The sequence below is a fragment of the Solanum lycopersicum genome, chromosome 6 (assembly GCF_036512215.1).
Source record: "Solanum lycopersicum chromosome 6, SLM_r2.1".
In the NCBI taxonomy this organism is placed as follows: domain Eukaryota; kingdom Viridiplantae; phylum Streptophyta; class Magnoliopsida; order Solanales; family Solanaceae; genus Solanum; species Solanum lycopersicum.
This window is the reverse complement of record NC_090805.1, coordinates 26,583,750-26,604,162: the sequence shown is the minus strand read 5'-3', so window position 1 is coordinate 26,604,162 and position 20,413 is coordinate 26,583,750. Positions and strand designations below refer to the sequence as shown.

The 20,413-nt window shown below is 31.1% G+C and overlaps 2 protein-coding genes across 2 annotated transcripts; one reads left to right on the top strand and one right to left on the bottom strand.

Moving 5' to 3' along the window:
* Positions 1–11,634: 11,634 nt before the first annotated feature.
* Positions 11,635–15,243, bottom strand: LOC138349303 (uncharacterized). Its single transcript, XM_069299624.1, has 4 exons — positions 15,205–15,243; positions 14,284–14,457; positions 13,586–14,209; positions 11,635–12,177 (listed from the first exon to the last, which is right to left on the bottom strand). Exons 1-4 carry the CDS (start codon positions 15,241–15,243, stop codon positions 11,635–11,637), a joined length of 1,380 nt encoding a protein of 459 aa, XP_069155725.1.
* Positions 15,244–19,132: 3,889 nt separating this feature from the next.
* LOC101247130 (21 kDa protein-like) lies at positions 19,133–19,926 on the top strand. The gene has a single exon (XM_004240706.4). The coding sequence runs from the start codon at positions 19,211–19,213 to the stop codon at positions 19,787–19,789; it is 579 nt and encodes a 192-aa protein (XP_004240754.1). The 5' UTR covers positions 19,133–19,210; the 3' UTR covers positions 19,790–19,926.
* Positions 19,927–20,413: the final 487 nt, after the last annotated feature.

Here is a 20,413-nt window from a genome sequence, read left to right as displayed (position 1 = left end):
ATTGTTGTCAAGATCCAAGTGCACCATAACTTTCCATTGTTGCAAGTTGAAAGACTAAACTCTTCTTGAAACCATGTTATGATCTTTAAAAAAGATTGACAAACATTTAGGTAAACAGGGTGAGTTATGAAGGATAAAAAAGTGATGGAATTGTTGTTGGACAAACGATTTTCTTTTGAATCTTCAAGTTCATCGAAGATCCTTTCAATTTTGATTCAAGATTGTCAAAAATTTTGAGATTCAAGAATCTTCTCCCAGTTCATCGATGATCTTTTCAATTTTGATTCAAAATTGTTGAAAATTTTGAGATGCAAAATTCTTCTCCTAATTCATTGAAGATCCTTTCAATTTTTTGCTACTTAGCATTTTACTATTTATGTATGTCGTTAAAATTGATAAATATTGTATTTAGACTAGATACATCAAATAAGTAATTATTTTTCATAAGATGTTATATTTGAGATCGATACGTTATCTTGTGGTAGTTGCTATGTAATTGATACATTTAGTATAAATTTAAATTTTCGTATCATATTTAAAAGTTTAATTCATGATACATTACTATTTATGAGTGTCGTTTAAATTGATAAGTATTGTATTTATACGAGATACATTATATACGTAATTGTTGTTCATAAGATGTTAGATTTGATATATTTAGTATAAATTCGAATTTACGTATCATATCTAAAAAATTAGTGCATTATACATTACTATTTATGAATATCGTTTAAATTGATAAGTATTGTATTTATACTAGATACATTATATAAGTAATCGTTGCTTATAAGATGTTAGATTTGCGATCAATACATTATCATGTGGTAATTGCAACGTAATTGATACATTTAGTATAAATTCAAATTTACGTATCATGTCTAAAGAAATTATTGCATGCATAATACATTACTATTTATGTATCTTATTTAAATTGATAAGTATTTTATTATTACAAGATACATTGTTGTTTGCTTTGAGATCGATACATATAGTATAAATTAGTATTTATGAATCATGCCCATGTAATTTGAAGTATCTATGTGTCATATACAAAAAATAATAATATGAATATAATAAACATAATTTGGTTATAAAATAGTACTACACATGCAGAACAAACTGATACATAGTCAATAAATATTAACTTTGTTCGTGTTATCTTGTAAAAAAAAGAACTGGAAAAAAATTTAAACTATTCATTAACTTTAAATCGTTAATTGGACAGAGGAAACATTTAAAATTTTAAAAAGGGAGTAATGGAGGTAACTGGTGATATAGTGGAGAGATTATAGGCATGAAAAAGGGAGAAAATCATGGAATTGAAAGATTGAAAGTTATGTATCAAGAAAGGAGAGAATTTGAGAAAAAAAGAGGAATTTTTGTAATTTTATAAAATGATAGGGAATAATAGATAATAAGAATAAAAATGATGTGTAGTTAGGTAATTTTTTCGTAGATTATTACATGTAGTTCAAACTCCAACATAGCGTGTTGGGATTCTACTTATCAAAACTTCGTAGCTAAGTATCCATTGTTGGAGTTGTACCGTATCTTAATTAAGAGTTATTTGGTCATGTGATATAGTATCATGATATAAAATCGTGATATGATATCATGATTAGGAATTATGAGATGAAACTAAACTTTTGTTTGGACATGCGATATGAAATTTTTATATTGTGTATTTCTCATAAACATAAGAATCTAAATCGTAAAATTAATAAAATAGCCTCAATTGTTTATTCAATCTTACCAAACAAATAAAAATTTATAAATTCGCATAATAAATTATTACAAAGTTAGTTTTTCTCCACTTAAGTAATTGTTTCGTCTAAATTTAATTCATCAAATTTTAATTCAAATTTGAACATAAATTGTAGTATACTAGTTTTTAATATAATCCTCCCACATAATACGTACAATTTCCTCATATTGAACTTGCATTTCTCGATCATGTCACCGAGAAGATGAACCACCATTTTTAGTTTCAGTAATTTGTTGGTCAATATCATCCGCAACTATATTTTCATACTCATAGACCATAAATATTTCATAATCCTTTGATATTCTCGCAAATAATTAGGTAATGCTGCACAAATTATGACAATTTTCACTTGTGTATCAATCTCATAATGGTTCATGCATTGTTTCAGTATTTTAAATCTTTTTTTTTCAAACTCCAAAAGTCAGTTCAATCATATTGCGCAAAGATGTAGCCTATAATTAAACAATTCTTTAACCTTTTGAACCTTTCTTTCACTTCCTCTATAATCTTGCAAATGATAGCATAGTCCTTTATATGGAGTTAAAAATGTCTTTGTGTTTCGAAAACCAGCATCAACAACATAATAATTATCTATCAACAAACATGTTATAAAGAATTACTAAAAGCATATGTGATGTAAATGAGACAGCTTTTTGTGAAAATAAATACAGTTTATTCTAAGGATGTGATTTGATATTTTCGTGTAACGGAAATGGAAATTGTGACGTCGGTTCAACAAGTGCATTCTCAAGTACTTTATTGTCATGTGCAGTACCTTCCCAACCAGCAACAACAAAATTAAATCGCCATCAAAATTACAAGCACGTAGACATTAGTGATGTTCTTCCTTTGCGATTACGATATGCTTGTTGAATATCTTTAGGAGCTTTTCCCTCTATATATATTCCATCAGTCTCCCCAACACAATCGTTCCAAATAAAAAATACATCAATAGTAGTTTAAACATAAAATAAATTGGAAGCATTATATGCACTTTATAAAAGTAATTTTGTAATAAAAGAAAGGAAAATGCACAAGTACCTCTTTAATCTGTGCTTAAAATCTCAGAGACACACTTATACTATACTAAGGTGTTATTACCCCATAAACTTATTGATTAAAAAAAATCAATCAGTGTTGGCTCCACAAGATAGTGTCACGTATACCGAAAAAGGGATACAAAATTACTTATAAAATAAGTTTATGGGGTAATAACACCTTAGTATAGTATAAGTGTGTCTCTAAAATTTCGGACATAAGTTGAGAGGATTTTTGTGCATTATCCCTAAAAAGATATAATAGTTAAAAGAAAAGAGAGAGTAATAAAATAATGCTTGCAAGACAATGTAAAGTAATAAAAAAATATTATCTTTTTAAAGAAAGTCAATACTCGGCATATAACTAAATACTAATAATTTACACATAAAATCTAAATGTGCACTTATTAAGGCCATAAAATAAATTTATTAATGTATTGAGATTTAACCTTAAACCAAGGCCAAAATTGAGTATTATGTCGAATTTTGAAATGTACACCGATATATTTTTTGGTTGTATAAATGTTGGTGTCATCTTTCTAATAGCCTCAGCAACTATTTTATGTTGATGTGATAATAAAATTTTAAAAAGTAATGATGTGATTTTAAATTTTATTTACCAATAAAAAAAGGTGAATAGATATAAATGTGAGATTGTTTTAATAAAATATAAAGTTATGATCAATTTTTATATAAAAAAATATCACAAATCATGATATAGAATTCAGATAATATGAAATCACATCTCATTATAAGAAATAATGAGATGGAATCAGCATAAAATTACATATTTAAATGCTAATTTCATCTCACAATTTCATATCGTAATATGTTATTGCATAGCCAAACACCTACTAAAAATATTTTTTTGTACAAACTTCTTCCAAATTTAAAAAGTACCTTAATAGCTTTTACAATACTGGCTAATATTCCTAGAAAAGAGGCTATCAAATTAAAATAGTACAACGATATTAAACGGTTTAGTTAAACGAGTAATGTTTAAAAAAGAAAAAAGTACGCGAGTTGATAAATATTATTAATTTATTATCCAACAAGGGTATAATTTGATTTATTATTATGTGTGATTATAGTTTAATAGTTTTTACTATTAAATATAGGACCCACACTTAGTATAGGAAAAAAATTAGTCTTCCTTTTGTATATTAATTTTCGCTATGAGTGATTTGTACTCTTATATATATCCAATTTGAATTTCAAAATTTACTCTCTTCGGTTACGATTTTATTATTACAGTTAATTATCTAAATTTTTTTAGATTTAACACAAGATTTTGCAGATAACTATCTAAATTTTTCTCAAATTTAAAATAAGATTTTGCAGATATTCGTTCAAATTTTTTATTGGGTTTAACACAAGATTTGAAATCAATTCAGAATTTATTACAAAATCTAAAGAAAGTGAAGAGAAAAAATATAATCAAAAGTTGGAATTCAAGAAAACAAAACAACCTGATGTCATTGCAGCAAGTTATAAATAATGATATCAAAATAATTGGAGGAGGAAATAAGAGGTAGGTAGATCTATCCAGATCTGAAGAATTACAAGTATTCGAATAAACCCTAAATGTATATAGCAATTTGTATACTTATTAGTTATTATTTATCCAAATGCAAAATTGTGATTTATTAATTTCTATATATACATATCTATATTGATCATATATTGTAATATTGAAGTCATATATTCATATACATATGCAATAATTATATACAAATACAAATAGTTCTATATTTTATACAAATATTTGTATATTTATAAATAGCATATGCTATATTTGTATACAGTAATTAACTTGTATAAATATTGATGTTAGTTCATTGTAGAATTCTTTTTGAACAAAATATTTTACTAAAAATGATTAGTATGAATCATATTCTGTAATATTTTGTTATCATATTTAGTGTTAATATACCAATTTATTAAAAAATTTATATTTGTATATTTTTTTTTTTAAAAAAAAGAGATATACAAATCTAAGACTTCAAAACAAATTAAACAATAGCCATGGAACGTAATTCGATAAACTATAGCTATGAATTGTTATTTGCTTAAATTTGTTTATCATATATGAAATTTATGTGACACATTTTATTTTTCGAGAGTCAAATAATTTAAGTTATATTGAAATTTTACGCGCGAAATCTTCAATTCTTTAAAATGAAATTTTTATATTTGTAAACTATATAAAAAATACTATAAATCACAATAATTAATAATTCAAAATATTTAATAAATACATGAAATATTTATGATAAAAAATAGACTTATTTAAATCTCAAAAACGTGAAACATTTCACATAAATTAAAAGAGAGGAACTAGCTCAATTACACATAATTTTTTAACGATACGTATGTTTAAATTGTGTGTTTATAGTCGAGGGCGATTTGCTCAAAATGTGTGGGACTCACGTCAACTAGAAGCAAATAATTATTTGTCGATATGTCTTCATCTGGTCGAATGTATTTATAGAAAATTTATTACCTTTCTCCATTTCAATCCTTTCATGTAACTTCCTTTCTAATCTGCTATATTTATAAAAATTACGGTAAAAGTATTATGAAATAGAAAAGTTAACTATTTGATATGTTTTTAAAAACACTTTGAAGATTTGATTCACTCTTAAATTTTTATAAATTACACATAAATTGGTATAAAAAGAGTAACATATATTGTTTGAAAATTATGTAAGAAGTACTATAAATCATAATAGTTAACGATTTAAAATTGGAAAAATTCATATATAACATTATATGGGTATAGTTTACATAATTATATTTTACGGGTATAGTATAGTTTGTTATGTAACTTTTTATTTTGTATAAAACGTTTTCTTTTAAATTTGTACTATATTTTACTTTTTCATTAAATAGTAACAATAACCTAAATATTGTAACAAACATTTACAAATCCCATAATTTAAGCTAAACATTCAAAATCAAATATTTTCTCAAAAAAGAATTGTATTGCGACAGAAAATCCATACAAACTTGTTTCTGGGAAACTAATCTTTTTAATGTATATAAAGTTTATATACGAATGTAAATAAATTAAATATAAATTGTTTAATTTGCACCAAATTATAAAGTAATTATTATACACACACACACACACACACACACACACACACACACACAAAAATCCGTCAAGCAGTTTTGTATATAATAATGTAAAATAAAAAAAATGTGAATTAAAACAAATTATTATACTAATAATCGTACCATATTTTTAAAAGTAATTACTTATATACATATATAACTAGTTGAATATAAAACAATTGTATATGTATAAACAAAATTTATATACGAGAATATAAAAATATACAAAAATATTGTATATGTATAAACAAATTTATATACGAATGTAAATAAAATGAATATAAATTGTTTGATTTTTATTAATTGATTATTATATGCATATATAAGTAATTGTGTATGTATAAATAAACATATGAATATAGTACTTGTATACACAAATATACCTCAAGCAGTTTTGTATATAATAACGTAAAATACAAAAAAAAAAATTGTGATTTAAACAAATTTTTATACCAAAATTGTATCATTTTTTAAAAGTAATTGCTTATATACATATATTAACTAGTTGAATATACAAAAAACTTAAAATATGAATATAATAATACAAAATACCTTGATCAGTTTTGTATATAATATTCATTGTACAAATAATTATATACATAACATTCAAACAGATAATTACTACAGATTGAGATGAATCTTTCATTCTTATTTTGAACAACTTGTATTATGATGAGAAAGAAAGAATTTAAAAAAAAAGAATATGAAAAACTAGGAAGCATAATACATATACAATTGTTGATGAAGGAAAAAAAATAAAAATAGATTCATGGGTTACCTACGAAAGTTGAGAGCGAGACGGAAGGAAGTACATGAAATCTTATGAAATTTAAAACTCAAAATAGAGTGGTGGAGTGATTTTAGGAGAAAGAGATGAAATGGGGATAAGAGAGATAAACTTAATGTTATATAAAATTATATATAAAATTATAAATAAATCTTAAACTGTTGGTATACAAATAGGTGGTGAGTCCCATTAATTATGACCAAAATAATGAAACTATTATTATTAAGAGTAAATAAATTAAACTATACCCTTATTAATTAATTACTTAGTATAGTTTGTCATCCCATGTAATTTTACCTTTATAAGATCATATAAATTTTTTTGGTTAACTCTCCAAATTTCACTTGAGCCACATGAATTGGAACAAAGTAATTAACATATAATATTCAAATTAAATGCTATAAATACAATTTGATTTTATCGTATGCCGTAACAAACTGTTGCTATTTCGCTTCTCTCCAGGTGAATCTCGCTCGCCACTCTCGTTCTCTCCTTCGCCTCTCTCATTTTTTTATACAAATGCAAATGTATAAAATGTGTTTTTGTTTGTATAAAGCGAGAGAAAATTGTTTATATACATATATTTTCGTTCACATCTCTTTCCTCTCTCACTTTATACAAAAATGCAAATATATAAAATGCATTTGTATTTGTATGAAGCGAGAGAAAATTATATATATATATATATATACACACACACATATATTATCGTTCCCTTTTCTCCCCTCTCCTAGATCTCGCTCGCCACTCTCCCAGATCTCGCTTTCTCACTCGCCTCTCTCACTTTATACAAACAGAAATATATACATTGTGTTTATGTTTGTATAATGCGAGAGAAAATTATATATACAAATACAAATGCATATATTTTTGTCTTATACACTTAATGATTATACAAATACGATCTTTCCCTGCCCGGTTTTTTTTGTCCCTTTCTCTTTCTCACTTTATACAAACACAAATTATACAATTTATCCCGCCCCGAGACTACACCCTGGCCATTGGCGACACTCGAAGACCATTGTTGGTCCTCAAACAAACCCTTGGCCTGGCTTACCTAATTCAGCAGAAGACTAAACTCAAATTAAACAAGAAATAAGACATGTTTAATGAAAAGTACTTCTTATGATATCTTGCCATGACGACACTCAAGTCTCAACAAGCAACAATAAACTCTCAAACTGAAATACTAGTGTCTACGAAGCCTCTAAACTAACTGAAGAGGGATGTTGGGACAGACCCCACAACATCCGAAAACTAAACTACTAAACACAAAAGAAATGGATGTCCTCCGGAATGCAAGGAGTCTCACCACTGACTCTAGAGCTCAATCTGGATCAATGAAAAGCCGCATGCTGATACCTGCGTCTGCATCATAAAATGATGCAGGCCAACTGGCATCAGTACATTGAACATACGAGTATGCGAGTTGGAAAGTTAAAAAAAACTTATGCTTGATTTGGAGTAAGAATGAATACTTACCTTAACTTTGTTTAACTCATGATCTACCAACTCTTATTCAATATACGCAGTTAAAATAAATGCAATATAAAGAAATGTTAACTGAAAACATGCTTAAACCTCTGAGTATATATATATATATATATATATATATATATATATATACACACACACAAGTACACAGTAATGTCTGAGATGTATATAAAATACAATACTGATGTATTATGAAAATACACTACTGGTGTGTATAAAATACTATTTACCTGAGGGAGATTCTCTAACTGACAACCATCACTTAAGAGCTATAATGATGATACAACGGTTTACCACACGCTGCCAATGCATCTTATACTCTAGTAAACTTTGGAAAGGAATCATCTAAAAAGTATGACCCTATTCTACCATGGTGGTTAACATGATTTATGACTCAATACTATTCCCAAAAATATACTGACTCTTATGTTTAAAAATATACTGATTCTGTGGTTCGAGATTAGTGCTCAAAACTTAACTTTTTAAAAAGCTCTCTTGGAAATCATAATTTTCTGTTTCTTTTATTAAAGCTAGCTATAGGCTCTGTGTAAGTCTAACTTCCCTTCCTTCTCAAAAGTTTGAAAACATTTTGTTAAAAACTTAGGGACTACTTAGTTCCCTTATAACTCCTGAGAAGTGAACTCTACTTGATATTCTTTGGTTACTTGAAACTTTAACTCTTAGAGAATACTTAATTCCCTTATACCTTTTGAGAAACGAACTCAACTCTTTGCTCTTTCTTGACTTGAACTTTAAGTCTTTAAAACAAAGTGAAAACCTTTGTGAAAGACTTTAGAAAACTTGATAACTTTACTTTGACTTGCTTCTTAACTCCTATACTTGGCTCTTAATTTTCTTGACTTTCATCTTAACTTCCCTTCAATTGGGTTATGGATTCAAGGATCATAATCTCCTGTTTATGGATGATTTAATGATGTTTAGATGTACTCTAGAGTGTTGGAGTCAACTAGGAATGAAGGGTACATCACTTAGGAACTAGTACAAAAAGATAAGGAAATAATGGGGTCTCCAAGAGGTCCTGCCACTCTTAGAGGCGCAGAGCGCCATAGCCTGACATACAGAGGTTGTCCTCAGGCATTCTGAGAGGTGCGGCGCACCAAATCTTGGCAGAGAGACTCTATCCTGAGACTCTTTGGAGGCGCGGCGCCCCAGCTTCTCTTCAACGGATTTTCTGACTTTCTTCTTTGTTTTTCATCACTAAACCTTCCCAACTCCCATGTATCCCACCCCAAATACTTAATTTCACTAAATAACTTATTACCTAATAGTTTAGATACAAAAAGAGTCCGGAAACATGTATTAAAACTAAATATAATAATTAACTTAAGAAAAGACCAAAACACCTTTAACAAATTCGGATTTGGAAATTTTCTTGCTCAATAGCCCAACTTCCGTAAGTCATATCTCCCTCATACGACCTCGGATACTCGCAAACATGGCGTTGTTGAAAATATATTCCGACGAGATTTCCATCAATATAAAGAACTCACCTAAAATCCTCCTGATATGGGAATTATGACCATTTGAAAATGACCAAAACTCACTTTTGAAATATGAAAATTTTCCAGATTTCCTTACTTATTCTTCTTGTTTTTCTTAGATTAACCTCAGTTTATATATAATACGAGATGTTACAATATATCTCTCTTAGGAACATTCGTCCTCGAACTCAACCACAAAAGTAAGTAGTAACATGCTTATGCGTAATTTCATAAAGTGCTAAGAAGAGAGTTTAGTACCTTGATTTGCATTCTCTCCGGATTCAAAGAGTTGTGGATATCTCTTCTTCATATCCTCCTCTACTTCCCAAGTCGCTTCTTCAACAAATTTTTTCCTTCAAAGGACCGAAAGTAAAGAAGCTTCTTTTGTCCTCAACTTGCGAATTTGCCGATCCAAAATTTTGGTTGGAACTTCAAAGTAGGATAAGTTATCCTTAATCCGCACATTCTCTATTGGTACTATAAATGAAGGATCACTCAAACACTTCTTCAACACAGAAATATGAAATACCAGATGGACCACTTCTAAATCTTGGGATAGCTCCAACTCATAAGCCACATTTCCCACTCTCTTGGAGATTTTATAAGGTCCAATATACCGAGGACAAAGTTTCCCCTTCTTACGGACCTCATAACTCCTTTCATAGGTGAAATCTCAAGATACACCTTGTCATCTACCTAAAACTCTAATGGCCATCTTCTAACATCTGTGTAGGACTTTTGGCGACTTTCTGCTGTCTTCAACCTTTTTTGAATCACTTCCACCTTCTCCATAGCTTGATGAACTAAATATGGTCTTATCAACCCTGCTTTGCCAACTTCGAACCACCCAATATGAGATTTGCATCTTCTCCCATAAAGAGATTCATATGGGGCCATTTTGATGCTCGAATGATAACTATTATTGTAAGCGAACTCAATGAGAGGTAGGTAATCATAAAATTTCCCTTGAAGTTGATCACACAAGTTCTCAACATATCTTTCAAGGTCTGGATAGTATGCTCTGCTTGTCCATCGGTCTGAGGATGAAAAACAGTGCTCAATTTCACCTTGGAACCCAAACCTTTCTTGAAAGATTTCTAGAATTGTGCGATAAATTATGCAATTCTATCTGAAATAATAGAGATCGGGGCTCCATGAAGTCATACCACTTCCAGAAGGTACAACTTAGAATAATCATCAGCCAAACAGGTAATCTTTACTGGCAAGAAATGGGTTGACTTTGTCATTTTGTCGACAATCACCCAAATAGAATCTTGTTGTCTTTGCGATCTTGGAAAGCCTGTGATGAAGTCCATATTAATCATCTCCCACTTTCATTTCGGCAGTTCCATATTCTGAGCTAAACCTCCAGGCCTTTGGTGTTCCACTTTCACTTGCTGACAATTCGAACACTTGGCAACAAACTCAACAATCTCTTTCTTCATGCCTTCCGACCAATATACCTCTCTCAAATCACGGTACATTTTGGTGGCACCTAGATGAATATAATATCTGGAGTTATGAGCCTCCTCCAAGATTCTCTCTTGGAGTCCATCTACCTTAGGTACACATAATTTGCCTTGGTATTTCAGGATACCATCTCCCCCTTGTTCGAAGGCCAATACTCTTTGGCTATGGACACTTGCCTTCAAATCAAGCAAAATAGGGTCTTGGTCTTGCTTCTCTTTCACCTTTAACACCAAGGATGATTCGGCCCCATTGGTCACCACTATGTCTTCTTCTGTGAAATCCATAATCTGACTCTCAGTCGTTCAAGTCTGTGCACATCTTTTGCTAACTCCATCTTTCCTTCTTCGACATGGGAAGTACTTCCCATGGACAACCTGATTAAGGCATCAAAAACCACATTAGCCTTACATGGATGGTAATGAACTCTCATGTCATAATCCTTGAGCAATTCCAACCACCTTCCTATCTGAGGTTTAGCTCTTTCTGAGTGAATACATATTGGAGGCTCTTGTGATCAGTGAATATATCCACATAAACATCATATAAATAATTATGCCATATCTTCCATGCAAACAATACTGTAGCCAATTCTAAGTAATGAGTTGGATAATTCTTCTCATAAACTTTCAACTGCCTGGAAGCATAAGCTATAACCTTGCCATTCTGCATTAATACACAGCCCAAGCCAAATCTTGATGCATCACAATACACCACAAAGCCTTGAGTACCCTCTGGTAAGGTTAAAACCGGAGTGGTATTCAATCTTCTTTTCAACTCCTGGAAGCCTTTCTCACAAGATTCAGACCATTGAAACTTGACTATCTTCTGAGTTAACTTGGTCAAAGAAGAGGAGGTAGATGAAAATCCTTCAATAAATCTCCTATAATAGCCAGCCAAACCCAAGAAACTCCTTATATTTGTTGGAGTTCTGGGTCTAGGCCAACTTTGAACTGCCTCAATCTTTTGAGTGTCAAACTCTAATACCTTCACCAGAAATAATGTGGCCTAAGAATGCGACAAACTTAAGGAAAACCACACACTTGGAGAACTTGGCATACAATTCTTTGCCTCTCAATGTTTGAAGAACAATCCTTAGGTGACTAGCATGATCTTCTTCATTCCTTGAATTAATCAATATGTCATCAATGAAGACGATGACAAAACACATCTAAATAAGGTTTGAAGACTTATTTCATAAGATCGATGAACGGTGAAGGTGCATTTGTCAAACCAAATGAGATAACCAAAAATTCATAATGCCCATACCTTGTTCTAAAAGTTGTCTTGGGAATATCACATTCCCTTACTACACTCAACTGATAATAGCCTGATTTGAGGTCAATATTGAAAAAGCAAGAAGCACCCCGAAGCTAATCAAAAATGTCATCTATACTTGGAAGAGGATAATTATCCTTGATGGTCACCTTATTCAGTTGACGGTAATCTATACACATCTTAAGGGACCCATTCTTCTTCCTAGCAAACAAGACCGGAGCGCCCCAAGGTGAGACACTTGGTCGAATAAAATCTTTATCTAATAGATCTTTCAATTGCTCTTTTAGCTCTTTTAACTCTGCTGGTGCTATTTTCTATGCCGAAATAGAGATAGGATGTGTATCTGGGATGCCATTTGTGCCAAAGTCTATCTCTCTTTTGGAAGGGACTCTGGGTATATCATCGGGAAGGACTTCTAGAAATTCACTGACTATAGGGACTGACAAAAGGAAAGGTACCTCAACACTTGAGTCATTAACTCTGATTAAGTGATAAATACACCCCTTAGAAACTAACTTCCTCGCCTTAAAGTACGAAATGAAGCGACCTTAGGCAGTGTTGAACTATTAGCCCATTCTATGACTGGCTCATTAGGAATATGAAACTTGACAGCTCAAATCCTGCAATCTATTGATGCATAACAGGTATGAATCCAGTCCATACCTAGAATGACATCAAAATCTACCATGTTTAACTCTTTTAAATCAGCCATGATACTCTTGTGACTAACAAAAATAGGACAATCACGATAGACTCTTCCTGTTAGAATGGATTCACCAACAGGTGTGGATACAATGAATGGTTCTCTAAGTTACTCAAGAGAAATCTCAAAGTTCATAGCAACATAAGGAGTTACAAAAGATAAACTAGCTCCTAGGTCTAGTAATGCATAAGCAGTAAATTCAAAGACCCGAATCATACCAGTGACAACATCTGGTGAATTCTCTTGTTCATGGCGATTATTAAGAGCATACAAGTTGTTTGTTGCTACGCATGTACCAGAAGCAACTCTCCTAGGTTCATCACTGTTTGGTGGAGCAACTGATGAAAATTGGGTTCTACTGCCCGGATTTCCACCGCCTTACTTGTCCCTGGGGCACTCTCATGAAATGACCCTCTTGAACACACTTGAAACAACCTGTGAAGCCTTCACAACAGATGCCAGAGTCATTCCTACAGCACTTGGCGCATGCATGAGGCTTAGTACCTCCTTGCGCCACACTACCTTGAGATTGAGCCAGCCTAGCCTTGAAGTGCTGCGAGTTCTGTCCACTATACTCACTTCGATTTTTGGGTGCAGGTGAACTAGCAGATGATGGTTCATGCCCCTTTGGTTTCTGGAATTGTGGTTGGCTTGAACCATCTTTCTGTTGTCCGAACTCATTCTAGTCTTGGCCTTCTTGTTTTGGTAGTTTTCTCTGTCCTTCACCTTCTTTTCTTCAACTTGTTGAACATATACCATCAGCCCGGATATGTCCACATCACTTATCAACATGGAAACCCTACCTTCCTTACTTGAAGCGCGACCCAACCCTGCAACAAACAGACTCATTCTGCTCCTCATGTTTTTCACCATCTCCGGAGCATAGCGAGATAGTTGGGTAAACTTCATCCCGTACTCATGTACACTCATGGAGTCTTGTTTCAGAGTAAGGAACTCCCTCAACTTGGCTTCCTTCCGTTCGCGAGGAAAGAACCTCCCAAAGAAGGCTTCTTCGAAGCAAGCACAACTTGAACGTGGTGCATCCTCAGCTCTACCATCCTTCCATTGATCAAACAAAGTTTAGCCACACCCTTTAGTTGATATGCAACCAATTCAACCCTATTAACATCTACCACATGTATTATCTCAAACACATTCTGTAACTCCTCCACAAAGTCCTTCGGATCCTCGGTAGGGCTTGATCCAGTGAAACTAGGAGGGTTCATTATCAGAAACTCACGAACTCTCGAGGTATCAACTCCTTCTTGTTGAGATGCTCTATGTTGCCCAAATTGGTTGGTCACAACCTGACATAACATCCGGATAGCTTTCCACAATTCGGCATTCGTAACCTCTCCTTGGGGTTGCACCTATGGTGCATTTGAAACCTTTTGTTCCTCAACATTCGTTCGTGGTCGAGCTCTGAGTGCTCTTTTTGGAGGCATGATGATCTTAAAAATACGTGTAAGCACGAATTAGAGAAAAACTTTAGAGATAAAATCTTCGCACGAAAGGAACATGAAATAAGGGAAATATTCATAAATGTTATAGCCTCCTAATCATATATTTGGCGCGCTTCACACCGATGACTAAGACTCTACAGACACGACTTCATAGACTCCCTAGGACTCTTGAAATGTGTGCTCTGATACCAAGTTTGTTACGCCTCGAACCTACACCCTGGACGTGATCGAGACTCGAAGACCATTGCTGGTTCTCAAGAGAACCCTTGGCTTGACATACTTAACTCAGCATAAGACTAAACTCAACTTAAACAAGAAATAAGATATGTTTAAAGGAAAGTACTTCTTATGATATCTGGCCATGACGACACTCAACTCTCAACAAGCAACAATAAAATCTCGACTGAAATACTAGTGCCTACGAAGCCTCTAAACTAACTGAAGAGGGATGTTGGGACAGACCCCACAACATCCTAAAACTAAACTACTAAACACAAAAGAAATGGATGTCCTCCGGAATGCAAGGAGGCTCACCACTGACTCTAGAGCTCAATCTGGTTCAACAAAATGCCGCGTGTTGATCCTGATTACCTGCGTCTGCATCATAAAACGATGCAGGTCAACTGGCATCAGTACATTGAATGTATGAGTATGCGAGTTGGAAAGCTAAACAAAACTTAGGCTTGATTTAGAGTAAGAATGAATACTTACCTTGGCTCTATTCCACTCATGATCTACTAACTCTTATTCAATAAATGCAGTTAAAATAAATGTAATATAAAGAAATGTTGATTGAAAACATGCTTAAACCTCTGAGTATATATATACAAGTACACGAACAAATTCTTGGCATTCTTGCGTCTTCTTCTCCCTTCTCCTATTCTCCTTTCTCTCAAAGCCCTAGCTTATTTTCTTAGTCTGTAAACTGCATGAGATCAGTTTAGACCCCAACATATTACCCTAAAAATGAATTTGATAATTAACTTAGGGAAAGACCAAAACACTGAAAGTCTCCCTCATATGACCTTAGAAATTCGCAAACTTGGCGTCTAGGAAAGATCTTCCCACGAGCTTTCCATCCATATAAATAACTCACCCAAACTCCTCCTGAGCTGGGAATTATGACCATTTGAAAATGACCAAAACTCACTTTTGAAATCTTGAAATTTTCCAGATTTCCTTACTTATTATCAAATTTGATTCTTCTTGTTTCTCTTAGCTTAATCTTAGTTTATTTAGAATACGAGATGTTAGACAATTATTCTTTTGTGTGTGTGTATATATATATATATATATATATATATCAAAACAGATTATACAATTGCTTTCTTTTGTATATGTAGCGAAATTATACAAATGTTTTTTTTTATATGTATAGCGAAATATACATATTGATATTTGCTACGTAGCGCAATTATGCAAACTATATGTTCAACAAACAAATATAATTTTTGTGTTTGCTATATATGAAAGTTACCCTAAATAAAAATATAAAAATAACATATATTAAACTCTTACTAATACATACTCCTATGTCGAATTTGTGTTAGAAATTTGTACGACAAGCTTAAATTTATTTGAATTATTTAACCACCCTATGACTCATTAAAGGATAGTTGACTACTAGTTGCGATGTGTTTAATACGTACATTCACTAAAATCCGAGATAGTACTCTACTTGGTGGACTTTGTGGAGAAGCTTTTACTAAGTCAATTGTGAGGATTGATTTGCCTTGTCACTTAAGCTATTAGTCATTCAAAATACAGTATTAATTTAGTTAATTTCTAAGTCAGTGGTGGGCTAAGGGGGTGCACTGTTATGTATAAAATTGATACAAGAAAATCAGAAATTTTCAAAGAATTATTTTCACATTCATCTATGTCAATTGTGATATAAAAAATGAAAAAAAAATCTATGTCGATTGCCTGTGTTTTGTTAAACGCCAGCTATCCGTGACCCGAATAGGAAAGAATCTAGATATCTCGTTTTTTTTTTAATTAATAACGTTTTGAAATTTTAATTTTAGTCAATTTTAGGCACAACATTTATAAAAATTATATTAATACTCTATAGCTATAATTCTGTTATTTGCGCTTCATAGCAAATTACGTTTAGCTAATTAATTCGTTGCTAAAAAACATTTAGCTGATTGATTTTTCTTATAACATGTTGCTTACCCATAGCTAAATGCGATCAACATAGAATTTTGAGGTTTAACTATAAAATTTTATCTGTTTTTTAGTTTTGTATTTTCTAGCAATAAATAATTAATATCAATGTTTATGACAATCTTTTACTTTTTTCTCTATATAACATAATAAATGGAGACATAAAACTCATATTCTAAACACTTGAATACACTTGAAAACGTTCTCTTTTATGCGTTCTCTTTTGATATATTGTAGCAACTCTTTTCTCATTGGTTTATAACACTTGTACCAAGTATTTGTTCTTGAACATAGTGACTTTTGAAACAATGAAAATAAATACTCGTTAAATTTTTAGTAATACGAGTTTTCTAGCAGAGATTTTCAGTAGATTAGATTGCCGATAATCTAAATATTTATCTTATTATTAGAAATTAGATTATTCTTAATCTCATTCCTTATTCACTTTTCCCTAAACCAAAATATTTTATTTTATTTTATGAAAATAGAAATACCAAGTTGTCTTTTAAAAGTATGAAGCAGCAAGTCCCGCAAAATTTTGGTGCCCTACATTAAATAGTAAGGAAGAAAATTCTCCACATCACATGTGAAATTTTGACCATATTATTGCGTTTACTCTTAACAGAAAAAAAAAAAAAACACACACAAATATATATTAGAATCCTGGTTAAATTTGAATAGCATATTGCAAAGTTTATTCGGAAATTAATGACCCTTTCAATAATTTTTTTATATTCAAAACTTAAACACGAGGACTTTGATTAATGATGGAACAATCATTAACACTGTAGATTTATAATACAAGAATATAAGTAATTTATATATTGCAATCTATTAAAAATAATATTTTCAATATAATTTTCTTTATATTTAATTTTCAAACACGAAATCTCTAATTAATGACGGAACAATCATTATCACCTTAATATATGAATATGAGTCGTTTATATATATTGTTCATATGAAGAAGTCGTCATATTCCCACCGCTTTTGACGGAAAAACAAAAAGACCCTTCCACACTAGCAAAACTCCGTACAAATTACAATCAAATGATTTATGGTTAGTCTAATATAATATACAACAACATTAGATACTTAACAGTTTCTTTTTGTAATCCTACTTCTAATTTTCAGTTTTCGTAAATTAATAAACCAGCCTTTTCGGAAAAAAAAAAGTGGCCTAAAAAAATTACCAAAATATATATCGTTCGAGATTACTAAAAAAGTATTACCTCTCCTATTTATAGTATATTTTTAAAAAAAAAATTTAAACATCTTTAACAAATCACTCATGACTCATCCCTAAGAAGTAAAAAATGTTTACACGAAATTATCTTTGATTTAATACGATTTCTTGATTAAGTAAAATATCACTTATCTTATAACCTTTGATATAGTAAAAAATAATTTATCTTAAAACATATATTATGATAAAACATCGTATACCATAGGCCAAAAAAAGGGTAGACATTCCACCGACCACTGTTCAGCTATCAAAATAATATTAAATTTATTAGATTTAAAAATAATACAATAAGATAATAATCCTTTATTTTATTTTAACTTGATATAACATTTAAAACAATTAGAAAGACTTTAAGTTTTAGAATTTTTAAATTAAAAATAAACTAAATATATTAAATTATTTTATAATATTATGTTATTAAATATCCACATAAAAATATATATATATTTTTAAAAAAATATCTTTTGAATCAAAGGTAAGATAATTTTATTCTAAGCATAATACATAAACATGATATTTAAATATGTACAAGTAAATTCAAACTTGTATAAAATTGATCAAACATACGATTTATCCTACATGATACCTTACATGTTAATTTTGTGTCTTAGATAATGTCATACAAATATTATATCATATAAAACACATATGTCTACTGATTTAATTTTATATAAATATAAGAGTCTCCTTATAAGACATAATTATTCATTAAATTTAAAATTATATTTACGTATTATTTCTTTATTATTATTACACGCGAAACTATGAATGTCACGTATTCACATGTATCCTTATAATTAAAAAGTAACGGTTGATTGAAAGCGTTTGTCACACTGTACGGCTTTTAAGGACCCATCACTCATGTGAGCACGCTACTCACCGACGTAGTCTACGCGGCGCATCTTTGTTTCTGTACTTGCCTGTCTATTTTTAGTTGTTCATTTTCTCCTTAATTTTTAAAAAAATTAACTAGGATAAATTATTTATCATATAATTCATAATAATTTATTTTAAAAATCAATCAGATTAATTTAAATAACAAGTATAAAGTTGCAAGTAATAATGAAGCAAACATCTTTTGGTCTATAATTTAGAAAAGATTACTAATGTTGGGTCCCATTTCCCAATTCCAATTCCTTTATAAATCCTCAAGTCATTCCCCCTACTTTACTCGTATTTGTAATGGCAGCACTTAAACTTATCCTGCTAGCAGCTTTCCTTTTTCTGTTCAATTTCACTGCAAATTCAACGGCACTCCCCACAAGTTTTATCAAAACTTCATGCAAAATCACCACATATCCACAAGTATGCGTTACTTCGTTATCAGTTTACGCACCAACCATCAAACGTAGCCCGCAGCAGCTGGCGCAAACAGCCTTGTCAGTAAGTCTGGACAGGGCACAATCCGCTCACACTTTCATCACCAAACTGAACAAATTTAAAGGTTTGAAATCAAGAGAATACGCGGCTCTAAAAGATTGTTTGGAGGAAATGAGTGAGACAGTTGATCGGATCAATAAATCTGTTAAAGAACTTACACGGATGGGGAGTTCACGTGGGAAGGATGTTCAGTGGCATATGAGTAATATTCAGACATGGATGAGTGCGGCTATTACAAATGAAAATAGTTGTGCAGATGGGTTTGCTGGAAGGGCTTTGAATGGTAGGATTAAGAGTTCGATTAGAGCCAGGGTGACTCATGTAACTCAGGTTACGAGCAATGCTTTGGCCTTAATTAACCAATTTCCTGCAAAACATTAAGACCTATAAATAGTTTAATTTTATGTTTTCACATTTTGAGTAATATTCACTTTTTTTTTTTTTTTGTGTGTGTGTAAGTTTTGGTTTGATGGGAACTATATATATAAAAGCGAGAATGAAATTTTATTCGTGTAAAATGGAGAACTAAAGGATTATGATGTGGATGCTTTAATCTCTGTCTCCCTAAATAGGCAAATTAAATGTATGTGATAGTAATAAAGTGATGGTAAACAATTGAGTTTATCTATCCCACAAACACTTAATTATTGACTAGCTGTTGACTTAACTATTATGATTATGCTAACAAAGTGATGTCCAATTCAAAGAGAGTAGTTGCTTTGTTCTTTATACTAATTAATTATGACTAGAACAAGAATAGTATGAGTTTTTTCTACAGAGAAAGACGGAGCCAATCACTATGGTGCTTACACAATTACAGTTTTTAAACTAGTTAATTGAGACAACTACAGAATAACCAATTATATAATTCGTTATGCATATACAAAAGAAAGCAGTTGTACACAAATCAATTGTATAATTTGTGTATGTATAAAACGAGAGAGAGAAACAAAAGGAAATTGAGCAGGGGAATATTTGTATAATTATAAGTTAGGACGAAGATAT

What these genes read in the sequence shown, in the direction of transcription:
- LOC101247130 (XM_004240706.4), top strand. Translation starts at nt 19,211, where the DNA reads ATGGCAGCACTTAAACTTATCCTGCTAGCAGCTTTCCTTTTTCTGTTC.
- LOC138349303 (XM_069299624.1), bottom strand. Translation starts at nt 15,243, where the DNA reads ATGCCAGTTGACCTGCATCGTTTTATGATGCAGACGCAG. An exon ending in GTTTTATGATGCAGACGCAG is followed by an intron (nt 14,458 to 15,204) that starts GTAATCAGGATC and finishes ATGTTATGTCAG; the next exon opens with GTTGTGACCAACCAATTTGG. An exon ending in TGTTTGAGATAATACATGTG is followed by an intron (nt 14,210 to 14,283) that starts GTAGATGTTAAT and finishes GATCAATGGAAG; the next exon opens with GATGGTAGAGCTGAGGATGC.